The sequence below is a fragment of the Limanda limanda genome, chromosome 9 (genome assembly GCF_963576545.1).
Source record: "Limanda limanda chromosome 9, fLimLim1.1, whole genome shotgun sequence".
NCBI lineage: Eukaryota > Metazoa > Chordata > Actinopteri > Pleuronectiformes > Pleuronectidae > Limanda > Limanda limanda.
Genome location: NC_083644.1, coordinates 6,630,539 through 6,644,316, shown reverse-complemented (window position 1 = coordinate 6,644,316; position 13,778 = coordinate 6,630,539). Strand labels below are relative to the sequence as shown.

The following is a 13,778-nucleotide window of genomic DNA, read 5'->3' as shown; positions in this document are numbered from 1 at the left end:
ACAAAATGTCCTGGATACAAAACTCTGCCTGAGAGTCGCGTGCGGACTGTTACCTCAACTGGGTTCATGCGCTACCAGTCTTGAAGAAATAAAAGCTAATGCACCCAGGACAAAGGCGGGACAATTTTATTTGTCAACAATACACCTGGCATTCTATTGGTGGAGGAACTTTGACAGATATCCAAGTGCAAAGAAGCAGCAAGAGTGTGAGGAGAAGACTGGAAGGTGGAGCGCAGGAAATCTGAGTGCAAGTGCACGGTTAGAGCGCAAGCAGAGCGAATGTAAAATCAACAAGTCCTGACAGCAGCCAGCCACCAGGGGACTATTGAGACACTTTTGTTGTTACGTTATTGTTTGGATACTGTGATGTCATCCATCTTCATATAAAGGCTATGTTCAAAAAACTCTGTATGCTACCTGTCCATCGCTAGCTGAAGAATATGGTGGAGCTTTAGCAGGTAAAAACCAAACCTCAGTAGAAGATGTTGACACCAAAACTGACCTCAATACGTTGGACTTAATACTTTTCCTGTTTTCCATCAACGCCAAACGAGTGTCAGCGGTGATCCCTGGCGAACAGATTGGCCTTAACCACCTCATGAGGTGATAGTATGTCATGTCAGTGTGACTGCCACTTCACTACAGTAGACTAAACATGTTCTAGACCCTGACATTTCCCGGTGTAGACGTCTAGTTGGGCGAGAGCTGCCTTCAAGGTCCGGCCCAACTTGAATAATCACCGAGTCACTTCAGCTCTGCACCTGAAACATTCGATGTCTCCACCCACAACGTTTCCCTGCTTATCTGTTTCTTCACTGGAGCTGCAGCCAATGACGTGTCTCTAAAATCTGAATAAAGTACATTCAAGGCCCCAAGGAAACTTTTTGGTGAACAATTGAATTTTCTGTTTCTTTAAAACCATCAATTAGACAAATTGCTGTCTAGGTTTACATCTATAGACTGTAACTGTATGGTATGGGGCTGGAATGTTTATGTGAAGCGTCGCCTGCTCAGTGTAAATCTGTCAGAGGATTACTGGGTTGCATTTAAATCTAATCGCTTGATGATGTGCCGCGGAGGTGTAGGGCTTTTCTAGGAGACTGTTAATTATGGCTCTTTGGTTTTTCACTCGTCTCTCTCCTGGGAATCTTCACTGAACATCTGAACAGCTTCTCGGAGCTGGATTTTCCTGCAAAAACCAAGCGTCGATAGAATTTTGTAATTCAAAACGCGTCAGCTTCCCCTTTTAACCAAGCTTTCTCTTCATGTCCTCTACAGATGGAGCCGAGCTGCCCAACGCCGTCGGCTTCTCGCCTCCCTCCAGCCCAAACCCGACCAAGAAGAGCAGCTCCATCAACTGGTCCTTCCCAGACAAGATCAAGTCCCCGCGCACCGTCAGGAAGATCTCCATGAGGATGAAGAAGCTCCCGGAGCTGAGCCGCAAACTCAGTGTCAAGGGGACATCGAGCGGCAGCAGCAGCAGCAACAACGGCAGCAGTCAGCCGGAGCCTCGGGCCCATTCTCCCAGAAACAACTCAGAGACCGTCTCCCAGACCTCCGGCCCTCCTCGGTTGACGGCGCCCGGCGGTGGGCAGGCGAGCCGGAACGTGATTTCGCGCTACCACCTGGACAGCAGTGTGTCCATGCAGCACAGCTTCAGCAAGAAGAAAAGCAACGGCAGCTCCAAGTCCGCCAGCAAAGGAGGCTACCTCAGCGATGGGGACTCACCGGAGCTGGTGGCCAAATCCGGGAAGCACGGCGCCTCGGAGGGGAAGGGAGGGAAAGGCAAGGAGGTGGAAGCAGGAGGGAGCTCGAAACTCAACGGCACCGAGCTGGACATCGATGCTTTCCGCCATTACAGCTTCACGGAGCAGCCCAAGTGCAGCCAGTACATCTCTGGACTCATGAGTCTGCACTTTTACGGCGCCGAGGACCTCAAACCTCCGCGAGTCGACTCCCGAGACGTCTACTGCGCCATCCAAGTGGACTCGGTCAACAAGGCCCGGACCGCCCTCCTCACGTGCCGCACCTCCTTCCTGGATATGGACCACACGTTCAACATCGAGCTGGAGAACGCCCAGCACTTGAAGCTGGTGGTGTTCAGCTGGGAGCCCACGCCGCGACGGAACCGCGTCTGCTGCCACGGCACGGTGGTGCTGCCGGCGCTCTTCCGGGTCACGCGCTCCCACCAGCTGGCGGTGAAGCTGGAGCCGCGGGGGCTGATCTACGTCAAGCTGAACCTGATGGAGCAGTGGCAGAACTCGCTGGACGGCCGGTTTGGCGGAGACAGGGAGCCCAAGGTGTTTGGCGTGGAGGTGTGGCGGGTGGTGGAGAGGGAGAACACGGGACTGATGGTGCCGCTGCTCATCAACAAGTGCATCAACGAGATCGAGAAGAGAGGCTGCCAGGTGAGTTCACCGAGTTCCACTTCTCCTGCCACTCACAAGTCAAACAAGTGAATCTGATTAACATAGGGTTGCAAAATTCCGGGAATATTCAAAGTTGGAAACTTTCCATGGGAATTAACGGGAATATACGGGAATTAACGGGAATAAACTGGAAATGTTGTGGGTAATTTATACTAACTGTATTTACCTTGTCATATACAGACATAAATATAAACATTTTGTTGTGTCATAGGCTGATTTGAGCCCTGAGGAAACTTTGGGCACTTGACTATATGCTTCTGCATCGTTGTGTCATTCTTAACGTAGGTCATTGCACAGTATTTGCAAATGTACACAGCCTTTCCTTCTACATTGGATGGGGTGAAATGTCTCCACACATGAGAGAGTGCACGTGGCATTGTTCTATAGAATAAGTAATATCATGGAAACTTACCTGACTAGTCCTGCACACTACAGCAGGCCTCAATAGCCCTGCTGTAGAGTGAAGGATGCTGGGAATTATCTGTGCATGTGATGGAAGAATGCACAGTGGAGGGTTGAAACTCAGCGTCCAGCGTGTGCTGTATTCCATACATCTTTAAAATAGAGTTTTGAATGATGTTTTTATTGCTCAGTGTTTAATTTGTGTAGTTTTTTTTTTTCAAAATTCCAGAGCTAAACTTCCCATGGAAAGTTTCCGGAAATTTACCGGAAACTTTCCGCCCCTTTGCAACCCTAGATTAACGCTGCAGCTTTTATCACCTCCACCGAGGAGGTTATGTTTATCGCTGTCTGTTTGCCGGGAGCAGGATCCTATTATGTGGAAAATATGGATGGAAACCACTCTAATCCTGTTATGTAAATAGAAAAAATAGACGTGGATCCATTTGAAGAAAAAGGCTGCGGGACATTTTTTCCATAATGCCTTGTTGCATGAGAGTGAAAGAGAAGTGGTGGAGGAGTAATCCTACATGTAGAGCATCCTTTCAGCTTTGTGCTGTGTGTGTTCGCCCTGCAGCCGGTCGTGTTGCCGGGGCGACCGGCATCAGCAGCAAAGATACAGGAGACGTTCGGTGCATCGTGATGTCACCGAGCTCCCGAGGCAGAGCGCTCTTTTATCCACAGAGGAGAAAGACTCAGGATTGACAGACTGTTGTTGTGGCGAAGTGGGAGTGGATCATGTGATCATCAGCTCCCCCCCTCTCCCCACTTCTGTGTTTTATGTGCTCTTTGAAGAACGTAAGAAAAAGAGGCGGCGGCGTTCCTCCTAATTAGATCCGAGACAGCGGCAGTAAAAGTGTCTGGACACCGCTCCCGACTGATCCCTCTAAGGGGGTGGGGGGGTAGCAGGGGGGTGGGGTACATGCCAGGGGTAGTGGGGGCCTCGGGCAAAAACATTAGACCTCTCCAAAGCAGCCTGTCTGTCAAAACGAGACCCCGCCCTCAGTCACTTCAAGTGGAAAAAGATCAAAGTTAATGATTTATTTAATTATTATCCTCAAAGTAGATCCTTAGTTTGTGAGTCAGAGTTAGAATTGGGTTTAAAAGTAATAAAATGTAATTAAGAAGCTCAATATGACAGCTTCAAACTGCATCTTTTATCCAATCAAGACACTCGGATATTTAATTTACGATAACTTCATTACAAAATAGACAAAAGCATCAAACAAGGATAAGGATAGGCCTTTTTTGATAATTAACAATAAACTGATTATTATAATTGTAGTTTATTCGTGTTCTATTCTGCAATAATTTGATAAGTCAACTCAACATTTCAATTTTAGATTTAGATTTATTTCTTTATTTATCCACACAACGGGGAAATTCACTTGTTACAGCAAAATAAGAGAAAAACAGAATTTAAATAACAGTGCCGAAGCACAATAAAAAAGATCAAAATATATACACTTACTAAACTACACATAATGAGAGTACAGAAACAAAAACAAAAACAACCTGCAGAACAGACACTGTGCAAAAGCAGGTACTGGGGAGAAAGTGGAATGATGTAAGTGTTATTGTAATGAAAACAAAAATATTATAAGTAATATTGCAACAGTAGTGACCATGATACAGAAAATAATTAAAAAGTAAGTGACCATAATATAAATAATACTACAAGATAGCATAATGGAAATATAAATATTGCAATGTAACCATTATAAGTGACCATGATACAACTCTACCTTTCTTTTCATTCTCAGGTTCAATCTGGTCAATTTGAGAACTAACCTGAGAAAAGGGATCTTTGAGGTTCCTCCCAAAGAATTCTTTATCTATATTCAACTTTCCCTTTTAAGATTTTTTAAAAAAGTTGAACCTAATCTCCCCCTTCATGTTGTGTTATGTTGTATTTGTGCTTCAATGCATCGTGACCATACATGTGCTGGATCTTCCCAGAAGTCCTGTTGTCGCTCTGAGGGAATCTGTCTGAGCTGCATTGAGGTCAAGTTCACCTCTGTGACCTCCTCCTGGTCCAGCTGCAGATTCCTCTGAAGCTTCTCCATCTCTTCTCTCGGGTTTCTCTCTGTTTCTAACTCGCTCTGCTCACATCAGGATCCCCATCTGTTTCTGTCTCTCCTCGTCTGCCTCTGTTTTGTCTCTCTCTCTCCTTCTGTCTCCATTCAGTCTGACACTTTTGTCTCATGTCCCTCGCAGTGTTTTGCTCTAATCACCCCCCGCCCCTTCTTTAATTACACAGAGGCTATCAGGGTATCAGGGTATCAGTCAGAGATCAAGTGTAAGTGCTCCCCCCAGGTTTCAGGCGGACAGGGGTCAGGACGGGGTTGACACCGGATCTCGGAGGAATGCTCGGGTTGTGTCACCGAAGCACGAACAGCCCGACGTGAAGCCGAGCGCTTAACAAATGATTATGTGGATCTTTGATGGAGTCTCTCTTTCAGAGTCTCTGAGAACTACGTGTCCTCGGGGCTTCCTCTGGCTTTTATGACGCAGGGAGGATTGTGGGTGTTTTGAAAGGACTGCAGAGACGGGAGTTTTGCTGGGGGAGAGACCATTAGAGAGAGAGATATCTTTTAAAAGGAGCCACAGTGACATATATACATGTGAGGGAAAGAGGAACATGGGTTGTGACGTGTTGTGAACAGATAAACAGCAGCTTCATTTTGGACAAAACCAGAATCTTGACACAACAGGAATGTTAAAGATAGATTTTTATATCGATTTAGTAGATTAATCATGCTTAGGGTTGCAAAATTCCGGGAATATTCAAAGTTGAATACTTTCAATGGGAATTAACAGGAATTAACGGGAATATACGGGAATTAACGGGAATTAACGGGAATAAACTGGAAATGTTGTGGGTAATTTATACTAACTGTATTTACCTTGTCATATACAGACATAAATATAAACATTTTGTTGTGTCATAGGCTGATTTGAGCCCTGAGGAAACTTTGAGCACTTGACTATATGCTTCTGCATCGTTGTGTCATTCTTAACATAGGTCTTTGCACAGTATTTGCAAATGTACACAGCCTTTCCTTCTACATTGGATGGGGTGAAATGTCTCCACACGTGAGATAGTGCACGTGGCATTGTTCTGTAGAATAAGATGAGAAAAACGTTTGTAAAAAAACACTAATGCAATGCCAGAGATATAAATAGTTAGCCAAACAATTGGAATCGTCTGTAAACATATTTTACAATTGATGGCTAAATGAATGGAAATAGGCTAGATGAACAGATGAACAATCCTCAATCAGCATGCTAATATATTTTCCCCAGTAATATCATTGAAACTTACCTGACTAGTCCTGCACACTACAGCAGGCCTCAATAGCCCTGCTGTAGAGTGAAGGATGCTGGGAGTTATCTGTGCATGTGATGGAAGAATGACCAGTGCAGGGTTGAAACTCAACGTTCCATACATCTTTAAAATAGAGTTTTGAATGATGTTTTTATTACTCAGTGTTTAATTTCCGTATTTTTTTTTTTTTTTCAAAATTCCCAAAATCCGGAAACTTTCCGGAAAGTTTCCGCCCCTTTGCAACCCTAATCATACTTGCAAATATTCTGACATTTTATAGACGACATAAAAATGGATTAATTGACCAAATAATCAGCTGATGAGATGATGGTAAAGATAATGGCTCTGCACACGTCAGATCCTTGCACCAGGAGACGAGAAATGTCCTCTCGCCATTTCTTGTCTCCTGGTTTTTGTCGCCCCTCTTTCCAGAAGCTAGTGTTTGTGTGTGCGTACGTTTGTGTACTTTCTAAATCCTCTCCTTGTGCCAGAAGAGGCGTTTGTGTTATCGTGTTATAAAGGTGAGAACAGAAGATGATTTTACTGCGGGTGCCTGTTAGAAACGTGTCTCATGTTTATGGGAAGTAAATTACTTTTTACTCGTTCTGTTTTGATATAGTAAAAAAACTGAGGGTCTCAGTTGAAGGAGCCTCCTCCACTTGGAGGGTCCTGGTCTTGTGGTCTTTGTGTCGGCCTCCCTCCACATGCAGGTCCCAGCCGGTGCAGCTTGTTGTGTTGCCCGGCAGCCGAGGTGCACGAGTGCGAGCCCTCTCTTTCTGCTCACAGCTGTTCCCCGCTTGCACTCGGGTTCCCCCCCCCCTCCACTGCCCCATAGAGTGAGACTCTCTCTCTTTTTTTTTTCTGAATGGACTTGTTGTTCATTGTGCCCAGTGACTTGTGTTTACTCTCACACAAAGACAAATCCCGGCCTAATCGGTGCTCGGCTCTGCCTCTCGTGCGACCGGGAGACGTTTGCTCTGCTCCTCCGCTGGAGCCCGGAAAGGCCAGCAGGGCGTGTGTGTGTCTGTGTGCGTGTGTGTGTCTGTGTGTGTGTGTGTGTGAGTGTGTGTGTATGTTTGTGTGGATCCGGACTCGACCCGCCATTCACAGCCCACTGACTTAATACGTTACCGGGGCAACCACACCAGTCGGTCTGCTATGCCACATACCAGACGGACACATGTAGGAGAAATTATGGTATGTCTGCAGCCGGGGCCTAATCCCAACATAACAAAGAGACCACTGGTGCCGAGTTTCAACTCTCAAATGTCAACGTCTTGAGGAAATTGCTTCAGAAGTTCCTCCAGGTCACACGCCAGAGTTCCTGCGTGAAGAAGCATAAATGTTTTACGGCCGAGTGTTTCCATTTTTAATGCTGAGCTGTCTGCCCGGCTTCCAGAGCAGCGTGCGTGTTTATCCATTCAGTCATAAGGACGTGACACTTTTATTACACCTCAGAGCACGTTTACATTTCCAAACGAGCCAAGTGATGAAACCAGGTCCACAGACAAACTGAGTATTAAGCCACTGACGGCTTTTTTAAGAACAAAGTTTCAAGTTTAGAACGGAGACGATATCTCTTGAAAGAGGAAATGACAAAATAGTTGTTTTTCCAATTTAAAGGTTGAAGTCTTAAACTATAAAACACATCCACCACCTCAGTGAGACACAGGGTTTCACTGCCATAGTGTTTTATTGGTTATAGTCTGACTCCTGGAGAATGCTTGACAACCAGAAGGGCGGGGGGGGCTCGGAGTGTGCACACTTCCACAAACGATAACAGCCTATCTCACTATGTCAAAGAAGGTTAAACTGCTCCAAAAGTTAATGGGTTCTTCTTTGGGTCATGGCCCCAAATGGTCGAGACATTTTTATTTCATCCAGCCTGAGCTTGTTTCACTGGTTTGTAATTTGTGCAACATAACGTCTGCATCAACATTTTGTCCAATAGCAGAGAAGAACCCTGTGAGCGTGCTCGTCGATATTCGTCCGTTATCGTTGTTGTTCATATTTTAGAAACGTGTCCGACGAGAGCGGACGAGAGGCTCAGACACAGAGGGAAAAGTTAGTTTTGGAAAATATCTACATTAGTTTGGACAGGGGCATATATCTGTCGCACTTTGCCGAAGGAGGCCTCCACCTTCCAAATCGATTATGCCTTTTTTAAAAACCTGATGATAAACGATATCAGACAAGGAGCTGCTGCTTCTCGTCAATGACGCCGACCAATTTGTTCCAATAAGTTGTCGTTTTGTGGAGACACAGCCGACTGGAGTTTTGTGCGTTTCTGTTCAAGTCCTTTTGGCTCCTCTCCAGCACGTTGTCGGCGCTCGGCTGTAGAACGTGATCGATGAGGCTGTAAAGATGTCAACTGACTGACTCCAGAGCCATCCATGTGTATTTGACCTATTTGTGTGTCTGTGTGTGTGTGTGTGTGCGCAGGTGGTGGGCCTCTACCGTCTGTGTGGATCTGCGGCGGTGAAGAAGGAGCTCCGGGAGGCGTTCGAGAGGGACAGCTACGCACTGGAGCTTTGTGAAAACACGTATCCCGACATCAACGTCATCACAGGTAAACCGAGCCGCGGCCGCAGAGAAACATGAAACCATGAAAGTGATCGTCTCGCTCCGGTGTCTTTCTGCTCTCGGTTTGCAAAATATCATCTTTCCCACATTCCACCGGGGTTTTCAGGCCAAGTTTCTCAGCAACCACGTTGTTGTTTTTTCGTCCTGAAAAACAACAAGATATGAACTTTCCCAGCGAAGACAAAAGAAAAGCAACAGAAGCTGAAACCAGGGAAACATGAAAAATGACCTTAATCATGAACTGACAATTTTCTGACGATCGTCTCATCAATCGTTTACCTTATTGATTTGGTTCTAGTTTTGACCTGTTCAATCAGTTCTGCTATGAAGTAGAAGAGGAAGAAGATTTTAGTTTTTAAGTTTTGTTACGATAATACTTTAAGTATATAAAAGCCCTATATTGTACATTTAAAATCCTCAACAATATCACATCATTCAGAAATCCCTCTGTGTATTTCATTTGAGATTTCAGTCATTTATTATGATGATAAAACTGTATTCACACAAAATATTTGCTTTAAAACAAAAACAAAATCACAATTAGAGAAAGATAAATAGAGAATTTAACTTAAGGGGATTTAAAAACACAATAAGGGTTCAAAGAATGATCTAAAATCAAGGTGTACAGTCAAAGTAGGATTTAACGAAGAAAAAGAAGCACATGTACATTAATGCAGTGTCTGGATTTAGTATTGATCTTGTGTTTGCTCCGGTGAAGGAACGTGTCTGAACCGGTGAGTCGGCTGCTGATAGGTCAGCACATGCGTACGTCTGAGAGTGTGTGAGTCTGCCGTCTGTAGTAAGAGCATTCCTGTCGTCAGTATGGACTGAAGCCTGAGGGAAGGGCCCACGCAAACACACACACACACACACACACACACACACACACACACACACACACACACACACACACACACACACACACACACACACACACACACACACACACACACACACACACACACAAACACACTGCGCTGTACATTCAGGTCATTCTTTCTCCATCAGCTTGGTGGTTGAGACACGCTTCCTTCTGTCCCTTCTATGTTTTAGGCCTCGTTCAAACTAGGTATTAACACGTGTCTTGAGTGATCCATTTGTTTGTTTTTTCAACAGTATTTTTTATTGAAGTTTCAAGTGTATGTCAAACTTTATGCAGAATTTAAAAATACCAAAATCCTAGAGCATTCCCATATGCAGTGAATCAAAGTTCCCTTTTCAGTCAGACATTTAACACAAACATCCAGGATGTTAGGGGAGATATGGTGGAGTTTTGCAGGGGTTATATAAACCCTCATTAACCACTTATACTGAATCAATTTTAACCTTGTGTTAATTAAATTCTTTTGCGCTTTTAAACATGCTAAGTGATCCATTTGTTAGTGGACATTTCTAAACCCAGTGTGAACGCACCCGAGACTCATTGAGATCTGATCATTCAGCCCTAAATGCTGAGGAGGTCAAACCTGATCACTGTAGTGTGGATGAAGCCTCTCACGTCCCTGTGGGTTTCATCTGCGTCTCCGCTCTGTAGCTGTGATATAAAAAACAGTGAGTTCAATCCCTCAGTCTTCATTCTACAAAAAAGCGCCATGTCACTGGGTTGAGTAATGGCTTCAACACGTTTCCAGGGTGGGTGAGGGGGCAAAGTTGTAGAAAAAAACGACCTAGTCATGATTTTTTTTTACTCTCCCACAAAAAGAGGAAGACCATGGAAACCCCTTGGCATTGTAGGAGCCGCTGTTGGTTTTGCGGAGAGGCCCCGAACAGGCCTGGTCCTATCATGCCTGCTTTGATCCACTCGCATTTGCATGGCAGCGCAAAGAACACAGTTAACAGTTGAGCGGGCTGGAAAGAAAAGGGCCAGCACCGGCGTGGACTGTTGGTTTTTGCTCGTTGCCTAAAATATGCTCCGCCAAGCGAGTGAGAGGAAGAGGAGGAAGAGGAGGAAGAGGAGGAAGGGGGGAGGGGAGGAAGGCAGATATAATCATGGGTTTAGTCTTAAAACATAATTTCTCCAGACATTCAGTAAAAAAAAACCTGCCTGTTCATTGACCTAATTTCCCCTTTTTTCTCGTCAGTATTTTGAAACGTAATCTCCTTAACCGTTTCAAGGAATTCCTTCCAATTTGAATGTGTAACTGAAGTGTAAAAACACTGCTGGATGTTGGATTATGAAGGAATCTCCGGAGTGGCGTCGGGCTAACGAGCGAGCGGCGAGCGGATGAGCTACGAGGGCTGGCGTGTCACACGGCTAATTTAAAAAGCGGAGGTAGTGAAAGGGATTATCGGGGGGGGTCAGGGTTCAATCCAAAGCTTGCAAAACATGCTCAGTGTGCAGCGCCGCATTGTTTCAAATCACAATTCACTCAAAGGAAGCAGAAATGTGTCGTCGGCGTGAGCAGCGTGCGGCGCTAAAACAAGGCAAACATCATTATCTGTGGCGGTTTGTCTTCCTCCTCCTCCTCCTCCTCCTCCTCCTCCTCCGATCTGTACGTTAGAGAGAAGAGACGGTGCCGCTGTAGGTCGGCTGCAACACGCTGGAGGATGTGAACCAAGAGGAATTCTTACATTCCTCACAATCATTGAACTCGTGAGGACAGTGGAGAGTTTCTCTTTTCTTTTTACTTAATGTATCGAATGTGTTGTTTCTCTTGCTAGTAAAGATGAAATCCATAGAACCACAACGTGACGTCACTCGTAACTCTGTCGTTTTTAGCTTCAAACAAAGATGTAACACGTTAACTCGTTATTTCTAGAGGGGCTCGTATTCAGAGTCTTGTTATTTTTGGACGGAGCAAATATTTCACCTGCTCCCAACTTGTTAATACTCTTTACTACTATATACATTGAATACAAAAGTCTAAAAAGTATCTCTTTTATTTAAATAAAATTTTTACTGATTTAGAAAAATGTCAGATACTGATAGATCTGCAAATATTTAAAATTAAAATATGGCGATGATTCACAAGATGACGTTATCAAAATATTTAACAGTTTAACCACAAACATTTAATTAATAACTATTAACAGACAGAAAACACATCTTCAACCATATATAGACAACTTGAATTAAGTAAATATTTTCTTTCTACACATAATTTATTACATAAATTCACAAATATAAGTTTTCTATTGTATCTGCATTGATATCGATATATTTGTGACCTGTTAGTTATCTGAGGTGTAATTTATTCCCAGTTGTATGATTTAAAGATGCGTCTCTGTACCATATTTTTTTGTGTTTTTAAATCGATTAGAAAGAAACTCTGAATATCAGATGATGTTTTGCTTCTTGTTCTACTGTCGACATGTTTTTCAGCCGCGTCACTAGCACACCTGTGACTCACCAACGGGAGTGAATCCCAGTGTCTCGCAGAAGTCACACACTTCCTGGTCGGACACAACAATGACACACTGATTGGTTTCCGAGGACGGTTTGAATAATGATTAATCTCTCAGCTCGAAACCCGTGTGTGTGGAAACAAAGCGTCTAAAGAGACTCGCTGATGTGAAACAGGTCCAGTGCTTCGTCCCCTGTCCTCTCTCTGTGTCGCTGGACAGTTATTGATCCTAGTTTGTGGTTTTGACCCTGCCTTTTCCACTGCCTACTTCCCTATACTTCACCCCCCCCCCCCACCCTAGGCAGTACTCCAGTGAAGACAAGGAAAGTCATTAACAAGTGCCCCCTTTGTTGCCGAACAAACACAGATGGTATTTGCCTCACGCATGGGGGATTAGCTGAACCCTGGGCCGGCCCGGGGAAGCAGGCGACCGCTTCACAAAGAGCTTCGGGACGGCGTGGGTGTCTGGAAATGTCTTAAACTGCAGCTCGGGAATCAAACCCCCGAGACAAACGTGTTCCTGATGAATCCCCCGGTGGCATCAGAGCTCCACTGTTGGAACTGAGGTTTGCTGGAGGGCTACGCTGAGTCGTTGGACCACCGGACCGGACCAGGCAGCACCACACACATCTCCTCTGGCCCCCCCTAGTGCTGGGGGGGCGTGCGAGGCGGCAGGGAGGGAAGGGGGGGGGGGGCGGACGGAGAACAAGCCCCTGTTTGTTCTCCGGGGCGAGGCGTTGACTGCGGCACTGACAGGAGGAGTGACCTTCCGCTTTGTTTGAGCAAGAGGTCAAAGGTAGAGCCGTGCCCCGGTGCATTGTGTGGCTTGTAGTCTCTGGTGGCCGATTGGAAACTTTGGAATAGTCTGAATTGGTTTAGAAAGAAAAGTCAATTTACATGAAAATACTTCAGGCTGCTGTCGTCTGGAGCTTTGACTGAACATGATGAGGCTTCTGGTGATATCAGTTCAGTATTGTTCAGTCAAAACAAGTCTGTGGAGATAGAGTATTTTCTACAGTAATTTAGGGAGCGCACTAAAGAATGTTGTATGACAAATGTCCGTCCGTCCATCATCTACCTGGACTTCTCTACTTGGAATTGATCGGTTTGTAAATAGGCGTGTTTGTAGACGTTGCTTGGTAATTTTTCTTGAAACTATAATATGATAATAGCAGCATCTCCTACCTCGGTCACAATACTCAACACAAGTTAGTTTGGTGTTTCCAAAATGAACGTCCTCATTGTTCAAACATTATATTGTCAGAAGCAAAGGCTGCAAACAATCCTCCGAACCGCTTCCTCTTCTTTTTCCTTATCTATTGGACTTAAAGTCTGAACTTTCCAAAATATGAATCGAGTTATGGTCCCAGACTGAGACCACCTCTTTTGGTCAAACTACATTTTGGACTGTTGGTCACAGTCTTAGTCCATTGGCAGCTTTTCACGCCTGTTGTTTTGGTTCAGACTTAACTAGTCTAGTAACCGGACTAAACAAGGAAGATGTGTCCCTGAGAGAGCGATGATGAGACAGGACTGAACAGTACAAATCCAGCAGACATTGATTCTGTGATACAACGACAACAAATACTAAAAAATGTTATGTGACACATGTACGTCCATCACCTACGTGGACGTCTGTACTTGACATTGATTGGTTTGTAAATGCGTCTGTTTGTTGGAGTTGTTGGTTAATTT

At 44.8% G+C, this 13,778-nt stretch overlaps 1 protein-coding gene across 1 annotated transcript in view; it reads left to right on the top strand.

Moving 5' to 3' along the window:
- syde2 (synapse defective 1, Rho GTPase, homolog 2 (C. elegans)) overlaps positions 1-13,778 on the top strand; it is a 53,806-nt gene that overhangs the window by 23,822 nt on the left and 16,206 nt on the right. The window contains exons 4-5 of the mRNA XM_061078170.1: positions 1,279-2,408; positions 8,599-8,725. Coding sequence (XP_060934153.1) covers positions 1,279-2,408; positions 8,599-8,725 — 1,257 coding nt within the window. The remainder of the gene's footprint in view (positions 1-1,278; positions 2,409-8,598; positions 8,726-13,778) is intronic.